At 39.2% G+C, this 15,307-nt stretch overlaps 1 protein-coding gene across 2 annotated transcripts in view; it reads right to left on the bottom strand.

The window, feature by feature from the left end:
• The window catches only part of prtga (protogenin homolog a (Gallus gallus)), a 119,172-nt gene that overhangs the window by 57,611 nt on the left and 46,254 nt on the right, over positions 1-15,307 (bottom strand). For both annotated transcript variants that reach the window (XM_043677488.2, XM_043677489.2), the window contains exons 3-7: positions 10,027-10,171; positions 7,127-7,260; positions 5,292-5,429; positions 4,863-5,021; positions 1,861-2,023 (exon numbers count right to left, since the gene is read on the bottom strand). In XM_043677488.2, coding sequence (XP_043533423.2) covers positions 1,861-2,023; positions 4,863-5,021; positions 5,292-5,429; positions 7,127-7,260; positions 10,027-10,171 — 739 coding nt within the window. The remainder of the gene's footprint in view (positions 1-1,860; positions 2,024-4,862; positions 5,022-5,291; positions 5,430-7,126; positions 7,261-10,026; positions 10,172-15,307) is intronic.

Genomic DNA, 15,307 nt, shown 5'->3' with positions numbered 1-15,307 from the left:
TGCAACACATTATCAATGAGGATAAGCACCTCACCAAGACCTTTCCCACACCACCTCTTCTCGCATTTTAAACAACCATCAAACCTCAAACAGATCACTGTTCATAGCAAACTGCCCGGCTTTCAGGATATCATACAATCTTGTCACGGTAGGTGCTGCAAGACGTGTCAGAATGTTAACACGGATACCACTATTACGTATGGGGACACCTCTCACAAGTGGCAGGTACTCATGCGACTCAGCCAAAGTTGCCTATGTCATAGGCTGCAGGCAAGGATGCCCTGAGGCACAGCACATTGCCATAGCCTCTGGTCTCGCCAATGGATGAATGGACACCACACAATCAACAGAGGAGGAGTGTTCCCTCCCAGTCGGAGAAGACTTCAGTGGTCTGGGACATTCAATCTCGGACCTTCGGGTGACCGTCCTCCAAGGCATACTTCTGGACAGGCAACAACGAAAAGTGGCCAAGCAGAGGCTGAAGCCAAGTTCGGTACTCATGAGGATGGCCTCAACCAGGATCTTGGGTTCACATCACAATAAAGGTGACACCATTGCACTATACACACACTGACAGACACACACACCCTCTCAAACTTCTATCCCTTTACACTCTCACACATAGATACACTCTCTCAGATAGTGTCACCCCATCACATAACCCTGCCACATGCATACATACAAATTTACCCCACAAACTCTTGTGTACTTGCAGAATTACAATTTACTTTGCTCAAAAACTGCATGAATCCATGTAAGATTTTGTAAATCTGTTTTTTAGATTGGAATCAATCTGACCATTATGGCACAAACAGAGACAGTCTCACACAGGGCAGCTCACACCTTAAATGCATTATCTGGGCCAACATGACACCAAATATTAAAGTTCACTTGAGAATGTAACTTTTAAAAATGTTTTGCGATTTACATATGAAACAACTGAAACCAACAAGGTCATTCTAAAAGATGAGAGACTTAAACAATCCAGGTCTTTTTCAATCTATAATTTCAGTTGCATCACACTGTAAACTTTTGCTATAAATTCTGTGTCTTACGATCTTATACTCCGCAACTACCTGTTGAGGGAGCAGCGCTCCGAAAGCTAGTGCTTCCAAATAAACCTGTTGGATTATAACCTGGTGTTGCGATTTTTAAATGATCTTGCAACACAGAACCTATAAAATGGAGCTCCATTCCCCTCCAACTCTTCCCAATATTGATGGTTCTGTATACACTATGCGGTCTATTAACCAACCGGCATCACCAAGTTTAAATGTGAAACGTTATGCCCTGTATACAGTTGTATCAAGTCACCTTGAAATCAATTTTAAAAATAACAAGTTACTCAAATTGACTTGCATATAAACTAAACAAATTTGAAAATGTATCTTTAAACATAGAATCTGAAATCTCTACAATGCAAAGAGGCCATTTGACCCAGATAACTGCACTGGCCTTCCAAAGAGCATCCCATCCCATTCCCATAACCCCACATTCCCCATGGATAATCTACCTAGCCTACACACTACAGGGCAATTTCACATCACCAATCCACCTAACCTGTACATCTTTGGCCTCTCTGACTGCATGAAAAGCGTAATCACTGAAAAATAAGCAGGAAGAAAATCATAATTTAAGAATTAGTACTGCACAGACCCATAAGGCATGACCACCTAAAAAAATCAATTTATTTTACCGTGCAAGTAAAAGTCATTACCTACTGAATTTAGACAGAAATAGAGTGGACAAAAAAAAACTGCACTTAACACCATAAAATCAAAATTAAACATACTTTAGAAAATAGTTGCAACTTTTCATGCTTATTTCTACAAATAAGAAACTTAACACAGAACCAAGTACCTGCTATACTGGACTTTGATGCGGCCATTGGAGTGAATCCTTTGTCCATTCTTCAGCCAGCTAATTTTAGGTGTAGGAATACCTTCTGCCTGACACACAAACCTGGCTGTGCCAGCACGTGGCCGTGTCAGGCTTTCAGGCCACTCCACAAAGGAAGGTGGGGCTAGATTGGAACATTGAAAAATACCTAGTTAGGTTTTATGCTTATTTTGCAATCTTTACAAGTGTCATGCATCTTACCTCACAAAAGAACTAAACTTAAATAACAAGGAAACACCACAAAAAATAAAAATTCATAGCGTGGAGTGCAATCTCAGTGGCAAAGTCAAGCACACCTTCAGTGGAAATCCAACATCCTATAGTGAAAGAACTTCTCTGGTCATAGATAATGAAAAATTATATTTGAAGAAACTGAAGGCAATATACTGTTTCAATTCGTTTGAATCAACTTTGCGTTTGGTGGGATAGGTCAATGCAAATAGTAACTCTGCATTACATGACTGATTTTGTGCATCATGATGGATGAGCTGCTACAAGACAGTGGATAGCTTCGCAACAACGTTTATATACAAACACTAACTTCTCTGGTCCTCTTAAAAAGGTATTTAATTAAAACAAATGACTGTCACCTGATTATAAATTCAAAGCACCAAGATTCTTTCAATGTTCTTTGCCTTGGGAGTGTAAACAAGACCAGCCATGAGGAACAGACTTCTCCTGTCTGCCACTGCAACAGTATTAAGTGCTTTGGTGCTCAGTCCAGTTCCTAATGAGTGCGGTACCCCACAATAACTGGTTTTAATTAGGCAATTGTTAGCTATACAATGCAGTGGCCACAGGATGGCTGGTGAAAATAATGAAAATCTTATATTAATGTAACAGAGATTGTCTTTGGTCTAAAGTGCGCCAGCCCTGACCTATGTGCAGGTCAGCTTTATTGTGTGTCTGATGAGCTGTAACTAAATCTGCAAGCACAGATGCTATTCTCCTAAATTTAGGTAAACATGTCAACTTGCAGCACTAAGAACTCTTCATATTGACAATAGTCATAAGTCAAAAAAAGCTGAAAATGGCCCAAACGTCTATTTACATGTTGTAAATCAGATATACAAGCTGAGAAACAGGGGATAAAAAGGAATCCATAAATTAGAAGACCCATGTTCAATGCAAGAGAAAAATCAATCAGAGTCGGTTTAAAATACGCACTTCTGTTCTTTTATTTATGAGAAAACTACTTTGATTACCAACTAAACCTTTCACAACAACCAAGCTATGTGAGTATATTGAATTAGCCATTGTTCTATTGCTCACATATCTCTTACAGAATGCTTAGTATCTTATTGTATTCTTTTGACTCATTACCTTAAAAGTTTTACTCTACATAAATTAGCGTAAACACAATCTCAGCTGTGTGTCAGTTAGGTTGGCAACACCAAGTTGTCAACCGGAGCACACAATTGCAGCAGTATCACTAAGGGGAGTGAGAGAGCAAGTGCTCGAGCAGACTGAGAGTCAGTCTCTATTTTTCGCCACACAAAATCCAATTGGAAACTCGTGCTCTGATTGAAGAGACCATTTCCTAGTGGATGCTATTATGTGCCTTTGCAAAAGTTGACTGGAGGAAGATGTAGTGGTTTGTGTCAAGGTTCGTCCCGAGTAGCTCAGTGACATAGAACTCTATGCTCTATAACCTGTTCCCAGGGATGCACACCAAGATAAACATCAACTGTGCAACGAGGACCATCAACCTCATGAAAGATGCTCTTTGGTCTACCCAAACCTTGTTAGTTTTCTAGAACAAGAAGTTGACCCCGAGTGAGTGGTGCAGACGGTCACATTCTAAAGGTCCAGAAGTATGTGCTGAGAGAGACACTAAAACTTGGGGCAGCCGCCACCAAGGCACAGTGGGGAAGACCACTGTCTAAAGGTCTTCTTGCTGAAGGTAATGCCAGTCGGTTCAGTTATTGGGTCTCCCAGCGCATCAGATATTTGTAAATGTTAGTACTTTATGTGTAAGAGATGTCTATGGTTTTTGGATAGAGTCAAAGTCCAATGATCTATTCATTTACTTGATGTACAACTGTACAGAACTGAACTGTATTCATGACAATGTGTATATATATAAAGGCATATTTTTGAAATAAAAAATCCAAGATGCTGAAGTGACAGTGTACCTTTCTTGGTCATTATTCTTTCCTCAAAAGGACATTGAAAGAGATTAACTGAACACCCCATTCTCATGGTATACTTGGATACTGCTGCGTTCATCAACTTCTACCTCCACTACTACAAATGTCTTTATATAGCAATTCCAATAAAGTAAAAGCCCAAGATTTACAGGATTGCTAATAATAATCAATATAGTACACAAGGAAATATTGTAATAGAGGACCAAAATGCTATGTCAAAGATGAAGCAGTGAGACAGGGAGTAAGAATTAGTGAGGGAATTCTAAGTACTTAGGGTTTTAGCAGCTGAAAGCATGGAAAGCAAGGCAATAATGGAGGAATCAAAAAGGCCAGAAGTACAGTAACACAAATATCTCCAAGGGTTGTAGATTTGAGTCAGGATGGGGGCAAGGCCATTGCACAATTTCAAAACGACAATAAAACTTTTTACAACACGAGGCACTTCACTAGGAGCCAATGAGGTCAGTAAGTATAGGAATGACAGGTGAAAGGATTTAGTAATGATGTCAGCATTTCCAAAAAGTGTCACTGTATATTAAATACTTGGATTATTTCTGAAAAATGTTGAATGCTATACAATATCTTCATAATTTGATTTTATTTAAAAACTTCAAGCAGCTAACACTGACACATAAATTAACAACTTGAAACATTGCTTCATTAAGATACTTGCACCTGAAGATACTGCACATACAGGAAGCACAGACATGACCACAAAGTCCCTGACCACAATTTCTGTTACTGAAGTTGTTGGCTCCAAGGAGCCCAACAGTACTGGCTATTATGACTGCATGTTAGTTCTGGTTAGCTTACCCAAAACAGTAAGCATTGCTGTGGCGACAGTGTAATTGCGTGTGCCTGGTGTGGTGGCCCGACACACATATATTCCAGCATGCTCCACTTTCACATCAGATATCATCAAATTCCCATTCCCCAGAACCCGAGTGTTGAAGACATCAATAGATCGGTGATCTGTTTGGAAAAAGATATTTATATCAAATCACTAAAACCAGGTCAACATCGGACAGATTAACTCAAACTGTTAAAAACGGGTTAAATGTTAATATATTTCTTCAGAAAATTCTTGGCATTATTAAATGATAATGGTTTCATTTTTCTTTAGTGCTGAGAACAATACTAAGTTATATTTGATAAACAAGAAAGTTGCGGTATTTTAAATTGTCTATTTTGTCCAACTATTGCCTGAATAGTAAGAGGAATCAAAAGAAGTGTGCAACTCACCTAAACGACTCCAAGAAACAAGAGGCTTCGGTGAACCAATGGCTACGCATTCCAGCATGGCAGTGTGATGCACAGGTACAGTGAGATTCTGGGGACCTGCTACAATCACTGGTTTCTGCAAAGTTTTTGGCTCCCAAGCTATTAATGGAAAAAAAATTGTCAGCACAAATAATCGCTAATTGAAAGCTATTACAACATGCTTCAAGATAGCATGACTTCATTAATGATGCAGAGGGTCTCAGTACAAAGATAATTTTTCATTTAACAAGTTAGGATAGGATAATTAGTTTCTTATTTACACAGTCTAACAGTAACCCAGTTTGAGTTTTGGACCCCAACATCTGTGTTATAATGGCCCTCCATTATAATTAGTGTAGAACACAAAAAAATGTTCAACTGACGAGCAAAAATAATCAAGAATGAAAAAAGTATAATTTAGAGTACAGGAATAATATTAACAAAATAAAGTAATATAGAAGTGGCTCAGCTAGGTTTTAAACATATCATGAGTGGATGCACATATTTTGAATTAAAGAAAATTTTCACTTAAACATTAATCAATTGTTGCAGTTAAGCGTATTAATAGAGCTTATGTTTTAAACAGCACTACCCTGCAAATCAATGAATATTAGAAAACAAAGCTCCCCAATAAATGGTGAAAAAGTAACTAGAATTTGTTATGATCTTTTGAAGAGTAGATATGAAGAACGAAATTACTTTCTCTTGCTTCATCCTACATTTCTACAATAATTTTATTGAAAATGAGGTTGTCACTTAGTGAAGGAATCCTAGGCTTTTTAAGCGAAATAGAAACTACCTCTCAGAACCCTCTGGGAAAGCAACTGTTCCAAGGGTAAGAGTCTCCAGGACAACTAGACAGGAAACAAAAGCTGAAATTCTTTTGAAAAAAAAAAGGAAACTAAATTTCATTACATAAGATTAATAAAATGGCATCATGTGTTTCGAATAAATATGGAACCTCAGTTAAAAACAAACTAGCATAACTAAACCAACTAAGTTTGGTGGGGAAGCTGTTAACTATAAATTTCTTCTAGTTATAAAGTTAACTGCATGCAACATTTCAAGTTTCAAATTAATTTGGAATCTAATTAGGACAGCCTTCTTGGCCATTTGATCACTACTTGCAAAGAAGATTCCTTGCCAACAATGAAACCAACATCATTTTAATCATACAATTCACTCCTCTTAGTCCTAACCAAGTATCTTGATAAAATGACTGAATACAGTCATATTTTTAGTTATCACTGCTACTTGTATGACATCTTCTGGTTATCAGCCACTTTGGTTTGCAAATGGCATACAGCAATATTACCAAACCGCCCAAACTTTCTTACAAACCTAGCTGAGCAAGTAGGATTACAACAATTTGTGGCAAGCTGGACAAGAATCTGACCGAGAGGAAGGGACACTACCTTTCTGGATTTAAAACAAAAATCAACTTGTTCAGACATTTTATGAAACACCCCTGGAGCAGGTGGGATTTAAATACAGGCCTTCTGACCCACAGGAATGGACACTACCAAATTTAAACCCGTTGGAGAACCATTCCCTATAAACAAACAAAAACATTGACTACAACAGGAAGGAGTTAAGAATTGCCTGATTAGTTCAGCCACCCACACTTTACTCACTCTCACATCAAGTGAAACTTGCATTCTCATTTCTTACATCATTTCCCTGCCACATATATACTATGTGCTCACTTTAGATCAAATGTGATGCTTATGCACATCTTCAGCTGTGAAGCTGAATACAAAGCAGAAGTGTATCACTTATTGGACATTGTTCAGTAGGAGAAACAACTCATTGTGTACCTGGAATAACAGTTAAAATGGCTTCCATGCTCCTTCGCCTATTCGCGACATTGGTTGCAATACAACGGTAGTGTCCAGCATGCCGCCCTTCAACACCATAGATTTGAAGAACCCCAGTTGGAAGAGCAGTTATTCTGAAAAAACGATACCCTTTTAAAACACTCAAGTATTTGAATTGTGTGCATTTCTAGCAAAATAAAGTAGGCTACAGTGACAACATGGCTCACAATACTTGCAAGTTTCATATAGAGTCAGAGTCATAGAGATGTACAGCATGGAAACAGACCCTTCGGTTCAATCTGTTCATGCCGACCAGATATCCCAACCCAATCTAGTCCCACCTGCCAGCACTCAGCCCACATCCCTCCAAACCCTTCATATTCATATACCCATCCAGATGCCTTTTTAATGTTGCAATTGTACCAGCCTCCACCACTTCCTCTGGCAGCTCATTCCATACACGTACCACCCTGTGTGAAAAAGTTGCCCCGTAGGTCTCTTTTATATCTTTCCCCTCTCACCCTAAACCTATGCCCTCTAGATTAGATTAGATTAGAATTAGATTACTTAGTGTGGAAACAGACCCTTCGGCCCAACAAGTCCACACCGACCCAACGAAGCGCAACCCAACCAGACCAATTCCCTTACATTTACCCCCTCACCTAACTCTACGGGCAATTTAGCATGGCCAATTCACCTAACCTGCACATTTTTGGACTGTGGGAGGAAACTGGAGCACCCGGAGGTAACCCACGCAGACAGGTGTAGAATGTGCAAACTCCACACAGTCAGTCGCCTGAGGCGGGAATTGAACCCGCCTCTGGTGCTGTGAGGCAGCAGTGCTAACCACTGTGCCCCCGTGCCGCCCACTAGTTCTGGACTCCCCGACCCCAGGGAAAAGATTAGATTTAGATTAGATTAGATTAGATTACAGTGTGGAAACAGGCCCTTCGGCCCAACAAGTCCACACCGACCCGCCGAAGCGAAACCCACCCATACCCCTACATTTACCCCTTACCTAACACTACGGGCAATTTAGTATGACCAATTCACCTAACCTGCACATCTTTGTGACTGTGGGAGGAAACCGGAGCACCCGGAGGAAACCCACGCAGACACGGGGAGAACGTGCAAACTCCACACAGTCAGTCGCCTGAGTTGGGAATTGAACCCGGGTCTCTGGCGCTGCGAGGCAGCAGTGCTAACCACTGTGCCACCGTGCCGCCCACAAATACCCATCCAGATGCCTTTTTAATGTTGCAATTGTACCAGCCCACAAATACCCATCCAGATGCCTTTTTAATGTTGCAATTGTACCAGCAACAAGACTTTGTCTATTTATCGTATCCATGCCCTTCATAATTTTGTAAGCCTCTATAAGGTCACCCCTCAGCCTCCGACGCTCCAGGGAAAACAGCCCCAGCCTGTTCAGCCTCTTCCTATAGCTCAAATCCTCCAACCCTGGCAACATCCTTGTAAATCTTTTCTGAACCCTTTCAAGTTTCACAACTTCTTTGCGGTAGGAAGGAGACCAGAATTGCACGCAATATTCCAACAGCGGCCTAACCAATGTCCTGTACAGCCGCAACATGACCTCCCAACTCCTGTACTCAATACTCTGACCAATAAAGGAAAGCATACCAAACACCTTCTTCACTATCCTATCTACCATATGAATTGAAACTGTGCTGCTAACCCAGTTCTCGGCCATTAAAATATATCAGGAAGAGCACCACTGCAATCTCTGGGGAACTTCATTGTACGTCATCTTTTAGTTAATGGAAGTCTTCCCGACTAGGTCTGTTTCCTAACATTGTGAATGTTGTAACCATGTTGCTTGGTGTCCTTTTTATTACACGAATTCCAACATTGCTCAGAGTCTGTAGCCTGGCACTTTACCAAAAACCTTTTGGAGTCCAAGTGCAACACATCAGTAGTGCCCTCAACACTTCAAAAGAAATCCAAGCAACTCAAACATGATTTGCGCTCAACAAGTCACTGTCAACTTCTCTCAATTACAACTCCATTTGCTCATGCGACTATTAAACTATACCAAATTATCATCTCTTAAAAACTTCCTCGAACTTAAATTGACTTGGCAGTAGTTGCCGTGGTCAGACATTTCTTTCGAATAGGATTTAGCATTTGCAATTTTTCAGTACTCTGGCACCACTCCAAGTTTAAAGAGGTTTGAAAAAATTATGATCAGTGCCTCCACAATTTCCACATTCTCCCTTCGGAAATCCTTAAATACACCTCATCTGGTCCTAGTGCCTTGTCAACTTTTAACTGCAGTCTATCCAATATCTCAAAATTTTAAAAAGTGTTTCAAATGTCTGAACTGCCTCATGAAACTGAATCAGTTGCCGAAACTGAACTAGTCCCATTTGCCTGCATTTGCCCACACCTTTCCTATCCATACATCCAAATGACTTCCTATCCAAATGACTTTTCCATGTTGTAATTGTACATTGCCTCTACCACTTCCTCTGGCAGTTTGTTCTGTAGGGGCACTACCTACTGCATGAAAAATACAATTGTACCTCATTCAATAAGGCTCAATATTTTCAATGATATTTAACACCAAGAATAATACTTTGAAAATTGAAATTCATTTCAATTCATGGATTCTGAGGTGCAAGACTGAAACAGTACACCAAGGTGCACAGCATCATGGACAACAACTTCTAGATGCTCACCTTTCAGTTTTACATCGTGTCAGCAAACACTGACTGCTTTTCTGTTATCACCCATAAATTCAAAGCCAATGCATTTTAACACAGGTAACATTTTTGCTGAAAAAGAAATCAAACTACATCTAGTGAACGATGACAGCATTATGTCCCAATCACTCTTTGCATATGATTGCGTAAAGCTATGGATTTTGCTATGGATATTACCTGTCAGTAGCAAGCGGTAGTGCTGTACGGTTGAATTCCCAGGTGATGATTGGTGGAGGATTTGCATATATTTTGCAGATAAACCTTGCTACTTCACCTTCATTGACCACTGTATGGGTTGGCTGAACCTCAAATGGTGACATACCTGAAAATTCAAGGGAGATTGCTAATGGTTAGACATTTGTAAAGTTGCTTCCTCTTTCATGGAGGGAACTCCAAAACGAAGAACTCCGAATTCAATATAAACTGCAATCATGTCCCACAACTTTACAAAAGGAGTACTGAATAGTTTCAACAGCTTACAGTAAATAATGATCAAATATTAACTTTTAGAATTATCCAAAACAACAGCATTTATAAATTTTTCTTTCATTACATAGAGACAAATTCCACAACTTATTTTTCGAAGTAGAACAAACCGTTTGCCATTTTTCACTACAACCTTTAAATCCAGGTACATAGTTAGATTCCCAGACCAACTATCTACAAAACTGTTTACATACACTGATGATCACAAACTAATGAATGGTTCTCAAAGGAGAAAGCAGAAAGGTAATGTGGATCTAGGGGATAGAATTTAAAAAGTTCAGGAGATATTTTAGGGGAATTCTTAAAATATCCAGTTAAATCTGGCCTGCCAAAGAACCTGGTGTCCCATTAAAATATTGTTTAATTTTTTAATGGGACGCTAAGTTAAAACGTTCTGGCATTTCCACTTGAATTCACGTTTAAGAAAATGGAAATTCCAAACGAGGTTCTGCATGTACCAGCTATGTTTTCTCCTTTTATAGGAATGATAGCTTAAATTTGTTTTTATTACTCATTTATAGAGAGAATCAAAATTGGGCTACATTTCCATCTTGTGAAATTTTATTAACATCAAAAACAAGCCCGGAATCTACTTTCAAGCCAGAAAAGATCAATGAATGAGTTAGCAGAAATATGGTTATGCATAAATGTGGTTACTAGGTAGAACATTACTCCTACAGATACAGTTCAGGAGTGTCATTTTTAAACTAATTAGATGCAAGAAAACATGCAACTAAAACTTTTGACTGATGTTTTCTGAATTCTGCACAAATGTGCTCATTTGATTAACAGAATGAGCTCTATTGATAGGAGGTTGACCTTTTCAATGTAAGTTGTCCCCATCACACAGGTGTTTTTACCAGCAGTAATTGAAAAGAACCTGGTGAGGAGTCATTTCTCACACTAGGATCTGAAAGGGATGCCAAACCCTTGCACGATTGCACATTTGCAGATATAAAACTTCCTTCAGGATGTGATCATTCTGAGCCTTACCATGCAACCTACACCAGTGTCACTAACAAGCAGAAAAACATTACAGCTCATAAATACTGCACACCTCTGGAAATCTGTACCTCATCAATATGTAAAAATGGATTAAATTCAAGTTTGCATGTCTTAAACAAAGACATGATTGTAGATCAATAGAAATCTTTAAAGATGAAAGAAACTCAAAACCCAATCAGTGTAAAAATACAGATCGCAATCAATTAATAACCAACCAGTCCACAGAGGGTCCCATAACAGTCATGAGATCAATCATGCTTCTTTGTAAACGATACACACTATTTACCACTGGAAATTAAAAAGCCTATCCCACCGCGCACACAATTACTAGGAGACCACCTGCACTGCATGAAATTTGATGTGAACAAAAATAAAGTTTCAGAGAGTTAGCTTCTCCATCGGTTCACAGTCTATTCAGCAAATTGCCACACCCCACTAACCAAAGATTGGTGTTGGTTGATAAAACATTAATCCAGGGCATCACAACTGGCCCCATCTCTCCTGGGTTGGTCAAAAAAAAAAGGAAACATCGTTTTAATTCCTGACCATCATGCAGGACCACTGCTGGAAACATACGTGATGCCTCAGTGGTACAATAGCTTACTGACATTCACTGAAACTTCACACATGAACAGAGGAGACTTAGGGCAACACACTTGTCAGCTGCGAAACTGTAATCCAAATAGAGATACACAGAGAGGGAAGGAACTAGTGGGGGAAAAAAAAACTTCCTGCCTTGAAACTCCTAGAAGTACCAGTTGATGCAATACACGAGAGAGAGTTGTTTATTGGCAAATCCAAGAAAATGGTGATCAAAATGACAGATTTATTCAAGACAGGAATAACAAGTCATTCCCAGTATCTGCAGCATAAACTAAAATATCCCCCGTCAGGAACAAGTTACCAAATATTATGGGTAATTTAACAAAATCAACCTTCAATTTATTTACAAGAGGTGAAATCATATTCACCTCCATTTTTATCCAAAGTTAAAAACCACAAAACCAGGTTATTATCCAACAGGTTTATTTGGAAGCACGGCTCCTTCATCAGGTAGATTCTCTTGTTCCTTGGATGCTGCCCAACAAGTTGCGCTTTTCCAGTGCCACACATTTTGACTGATTTCCAGCATCTGCAGTCCTCACTTGCTCCTGATTTTTAACTTTATCCACCCCAGTCCAACACTGGCTCCTCCACCTCATTTTCATGCAGAAATTTAAATTGAGAACCAAATGGCTTTCACACTAAGCAATTTTAATGCACTTGATTTTAGTGAACATAAATTGCTATCAGCTTTTGTCTGAGCACAATACCACTGACGCTCTCTTGGTCAACTAAGAAAAGTGCCTTGTCACATTCTCTTACTACAACAAAATTATCTTCCTGAGAGATGAAAGCCAAAAAGCTAGCCAATGCTAATCCAATTTACAAACAGTTAAGGTTTCCCATATGTAACAGCATTTTACACCCCTGCTGCATGAGAGGTACTTGCTCACATCACTCTACACATTAGTGTTTACTCATGGTCCAGAAGAGCAGATGTTGGATGAGATGTACAGCATCAAAATTAATACAAGGATTTCAATAAGAAATGAGATACTTCCCTCTACATCCACAAACACTCAATGCACGTATTACAGGATAAGAAATACTGTGGGTAACTTGCGCAGATCAAGCTGAAGCTTTACTGACTGTGCGAAGAAAATAACTTTAATTTGCGCAAAAGTGTGTACAAAATAACCATAATTTATATTTTTACACAGTACTTTCTTACCCTTATAAAGAATTTAATAAAACATTACAAACTAAGAAAATGTGCAGGGAAAGTGAATAAGTGTTTCTCGTACTGCATGCACAGTAGAAGTCCAAGCTATTAAGATGCGAGAGAAATTTTATTTTGATCAGAAAATAGACAGGCCATGTTTTACCTATCAGAGTCTTACAACACAAACATTCAGGTTGGATTTTGACAGTGCCCTCAGTATTCAACTATAGTGCCAAACAATAAGCCAAGGCTGACACAGGAGATAACAGATGAGTTGATTTCAGACAGATCACAGCCATTTTCACAGGGTGACAATTCAAATTGTCAGGTTGTGCATAAGATCCAAGACCTGAAAGAATGCAATTCAGATACCTGCTTCTCAGATAAAACTTGGCCAAGTTTAATTATCAAGTTAATGAGATAGTACAGTCCAAGAGGGATTGAGATTCTACTTTCAGTTGAGGTAAGTAGTCAGTCATCAAAAACCATTCTTGGTAGAAAGCAAGATTACATTGCTAGGTGATTTCCAGGAGTTTAGCTGGAGGATAGTTTTCCGAAGTTAAAACAACATTTGTGAAATACTACAGAAAGCAGAATCATCATTTCCTCACCCTTGACGCAATTACATTACTGGGCAATGGCTAGAGTGATTATGTAAATAATACTTTGCAATCTTTTGGATATCAACACCAGCTCATTTGTGCTGAGTGGAGAATTTACCTCTATATTCATCATTCCCTCTTCTTCAGTTTTGTGGGTTTCCCTATCAACTTATTGTCCCCAAAGAGTTTTATTGACACTGGCAGACCTTAAAACATTTTGATGTAACCCACACCTTGCGAATCCTGCCTAGGTAGTGATAATTAATCAGCTGTAAATCACTCAAGATTAACATCCTCAGATAGTCCAATGTACAGTTGCTGCAGGGGATTTAAAAAAATATAAACCAAGAGTGGAAACTCTGGCTGATTTCTTCCGATGTAGCAATGTCAGCAATTCAGGTTGGGGTACTATTTTCTTATTTGGCCGAGAGCCACACTGTCCCCAGACTTTTGTGAAAACAAGAAAAACAATGGATAAAAATAAACACTTCATTCTGGGGAATGCATAAACAGGAGAAAGTGTACTTACTGTCTACTTGCTTTCTACCAAGAATGGTTTGTGGTTTTTGATGACTGACTACTTACCTCAACTGAAAGTAGAATCTCCATCCCGCTTGGACTGTACTATCTCATTAACTTGATAATTAAACTTGGCCAAGTTTTATCTGAGAAGCAGGTATCTGAATGCAAAAACAGTATAATACATTTACTCCAGTTTCCTCCCACAGTCCAAAGATGTGCAGGTTAGGCGGACTAAAATTGTCTGAGATGTTTAGGAATGTGTAAGCTAAGGTGGATTAGCCACAGCAAATGTGCAGTTACAGGGATTAAAGTAGGAGTTGGGTCGAGGTGAGACGTTCTTCAGCAGATCAGTGTGGATTCGATGGGTTGAATGGACTCCTTCCATACTGTAGACATTCTAAATAGGTTCTAAATTCTTCTAAATAAACACAAGGTGGAAATTTTGATGTCTGGTCTCACAAATAAGACTAATCATTCAAAACTACATCATTGGTTGCAAAATGCTTCGGAATAAGCGGAGGACATGAAAGTTGTCTTTTACTTGTAAATACACTTTTCTGAAAAAGGGCATCAAACAACGTGAAAAAATTAAGCAAGCAACCTTTAAAAGATGCAAGGAATTTGACAGGGTAGGAAATGTTTATTTGGGGGTTAAAAACTAAGTTGACTTAATAATGTATTAGGTAGAGCAAAAACAAATGTTGAAGCTAAAAACCAGATTAAGAATAACAATTGGCAGTGGAATATTTTACTTTTGTACATCCTCAGAGTCTTGGTCTTCAAATTTGAGGAAAGACATTCTGGCTATTGAGGGAGTGCAGCGTAGGTTCATGAGGTCAATTCCCGGAATGACGGGACTATCTTACGCTGAAAGATTGGAGCGACTGGGCTTGTATACTCTGGAGGCAGGAAGCATGTTTCCGCTGATGGGCGAGTCCCGAACCAGAGGACATATTTTTTTAAAAAAAGGGGGTAGGTGACTTAGAACAGAGTTGAGGAGAAACTTCTTCACCCAGAGAGTGGTGGGTGTATGGAATGCTCTGCCCCAGAAGGCTGTGGAGGTCAAGTCTCTGGATAC

This window comes from Chiloscyllium plagiosum, unplaced genomic scaffold, assembly GCF_037043375.1.
Source record: "Chiloscyllium plagiosum isolate Xiang-an unplaced genomic scaffold, Cpla_swu_hap1 HiC_scaffold_39, whole genome shotgun sequence".
NCBI classification, from domain to species: domain Eukaryota; kingdom Metazoa; phylum Chordata; class Chondrichthyes; order Orectolobiformes; family Hemiscylliidae; genus Chiloscyllium; species Chiloscyllium plagiosum.
This window is presented reverse-complemented; position numbering and strand designations above follow the sequence as displayed.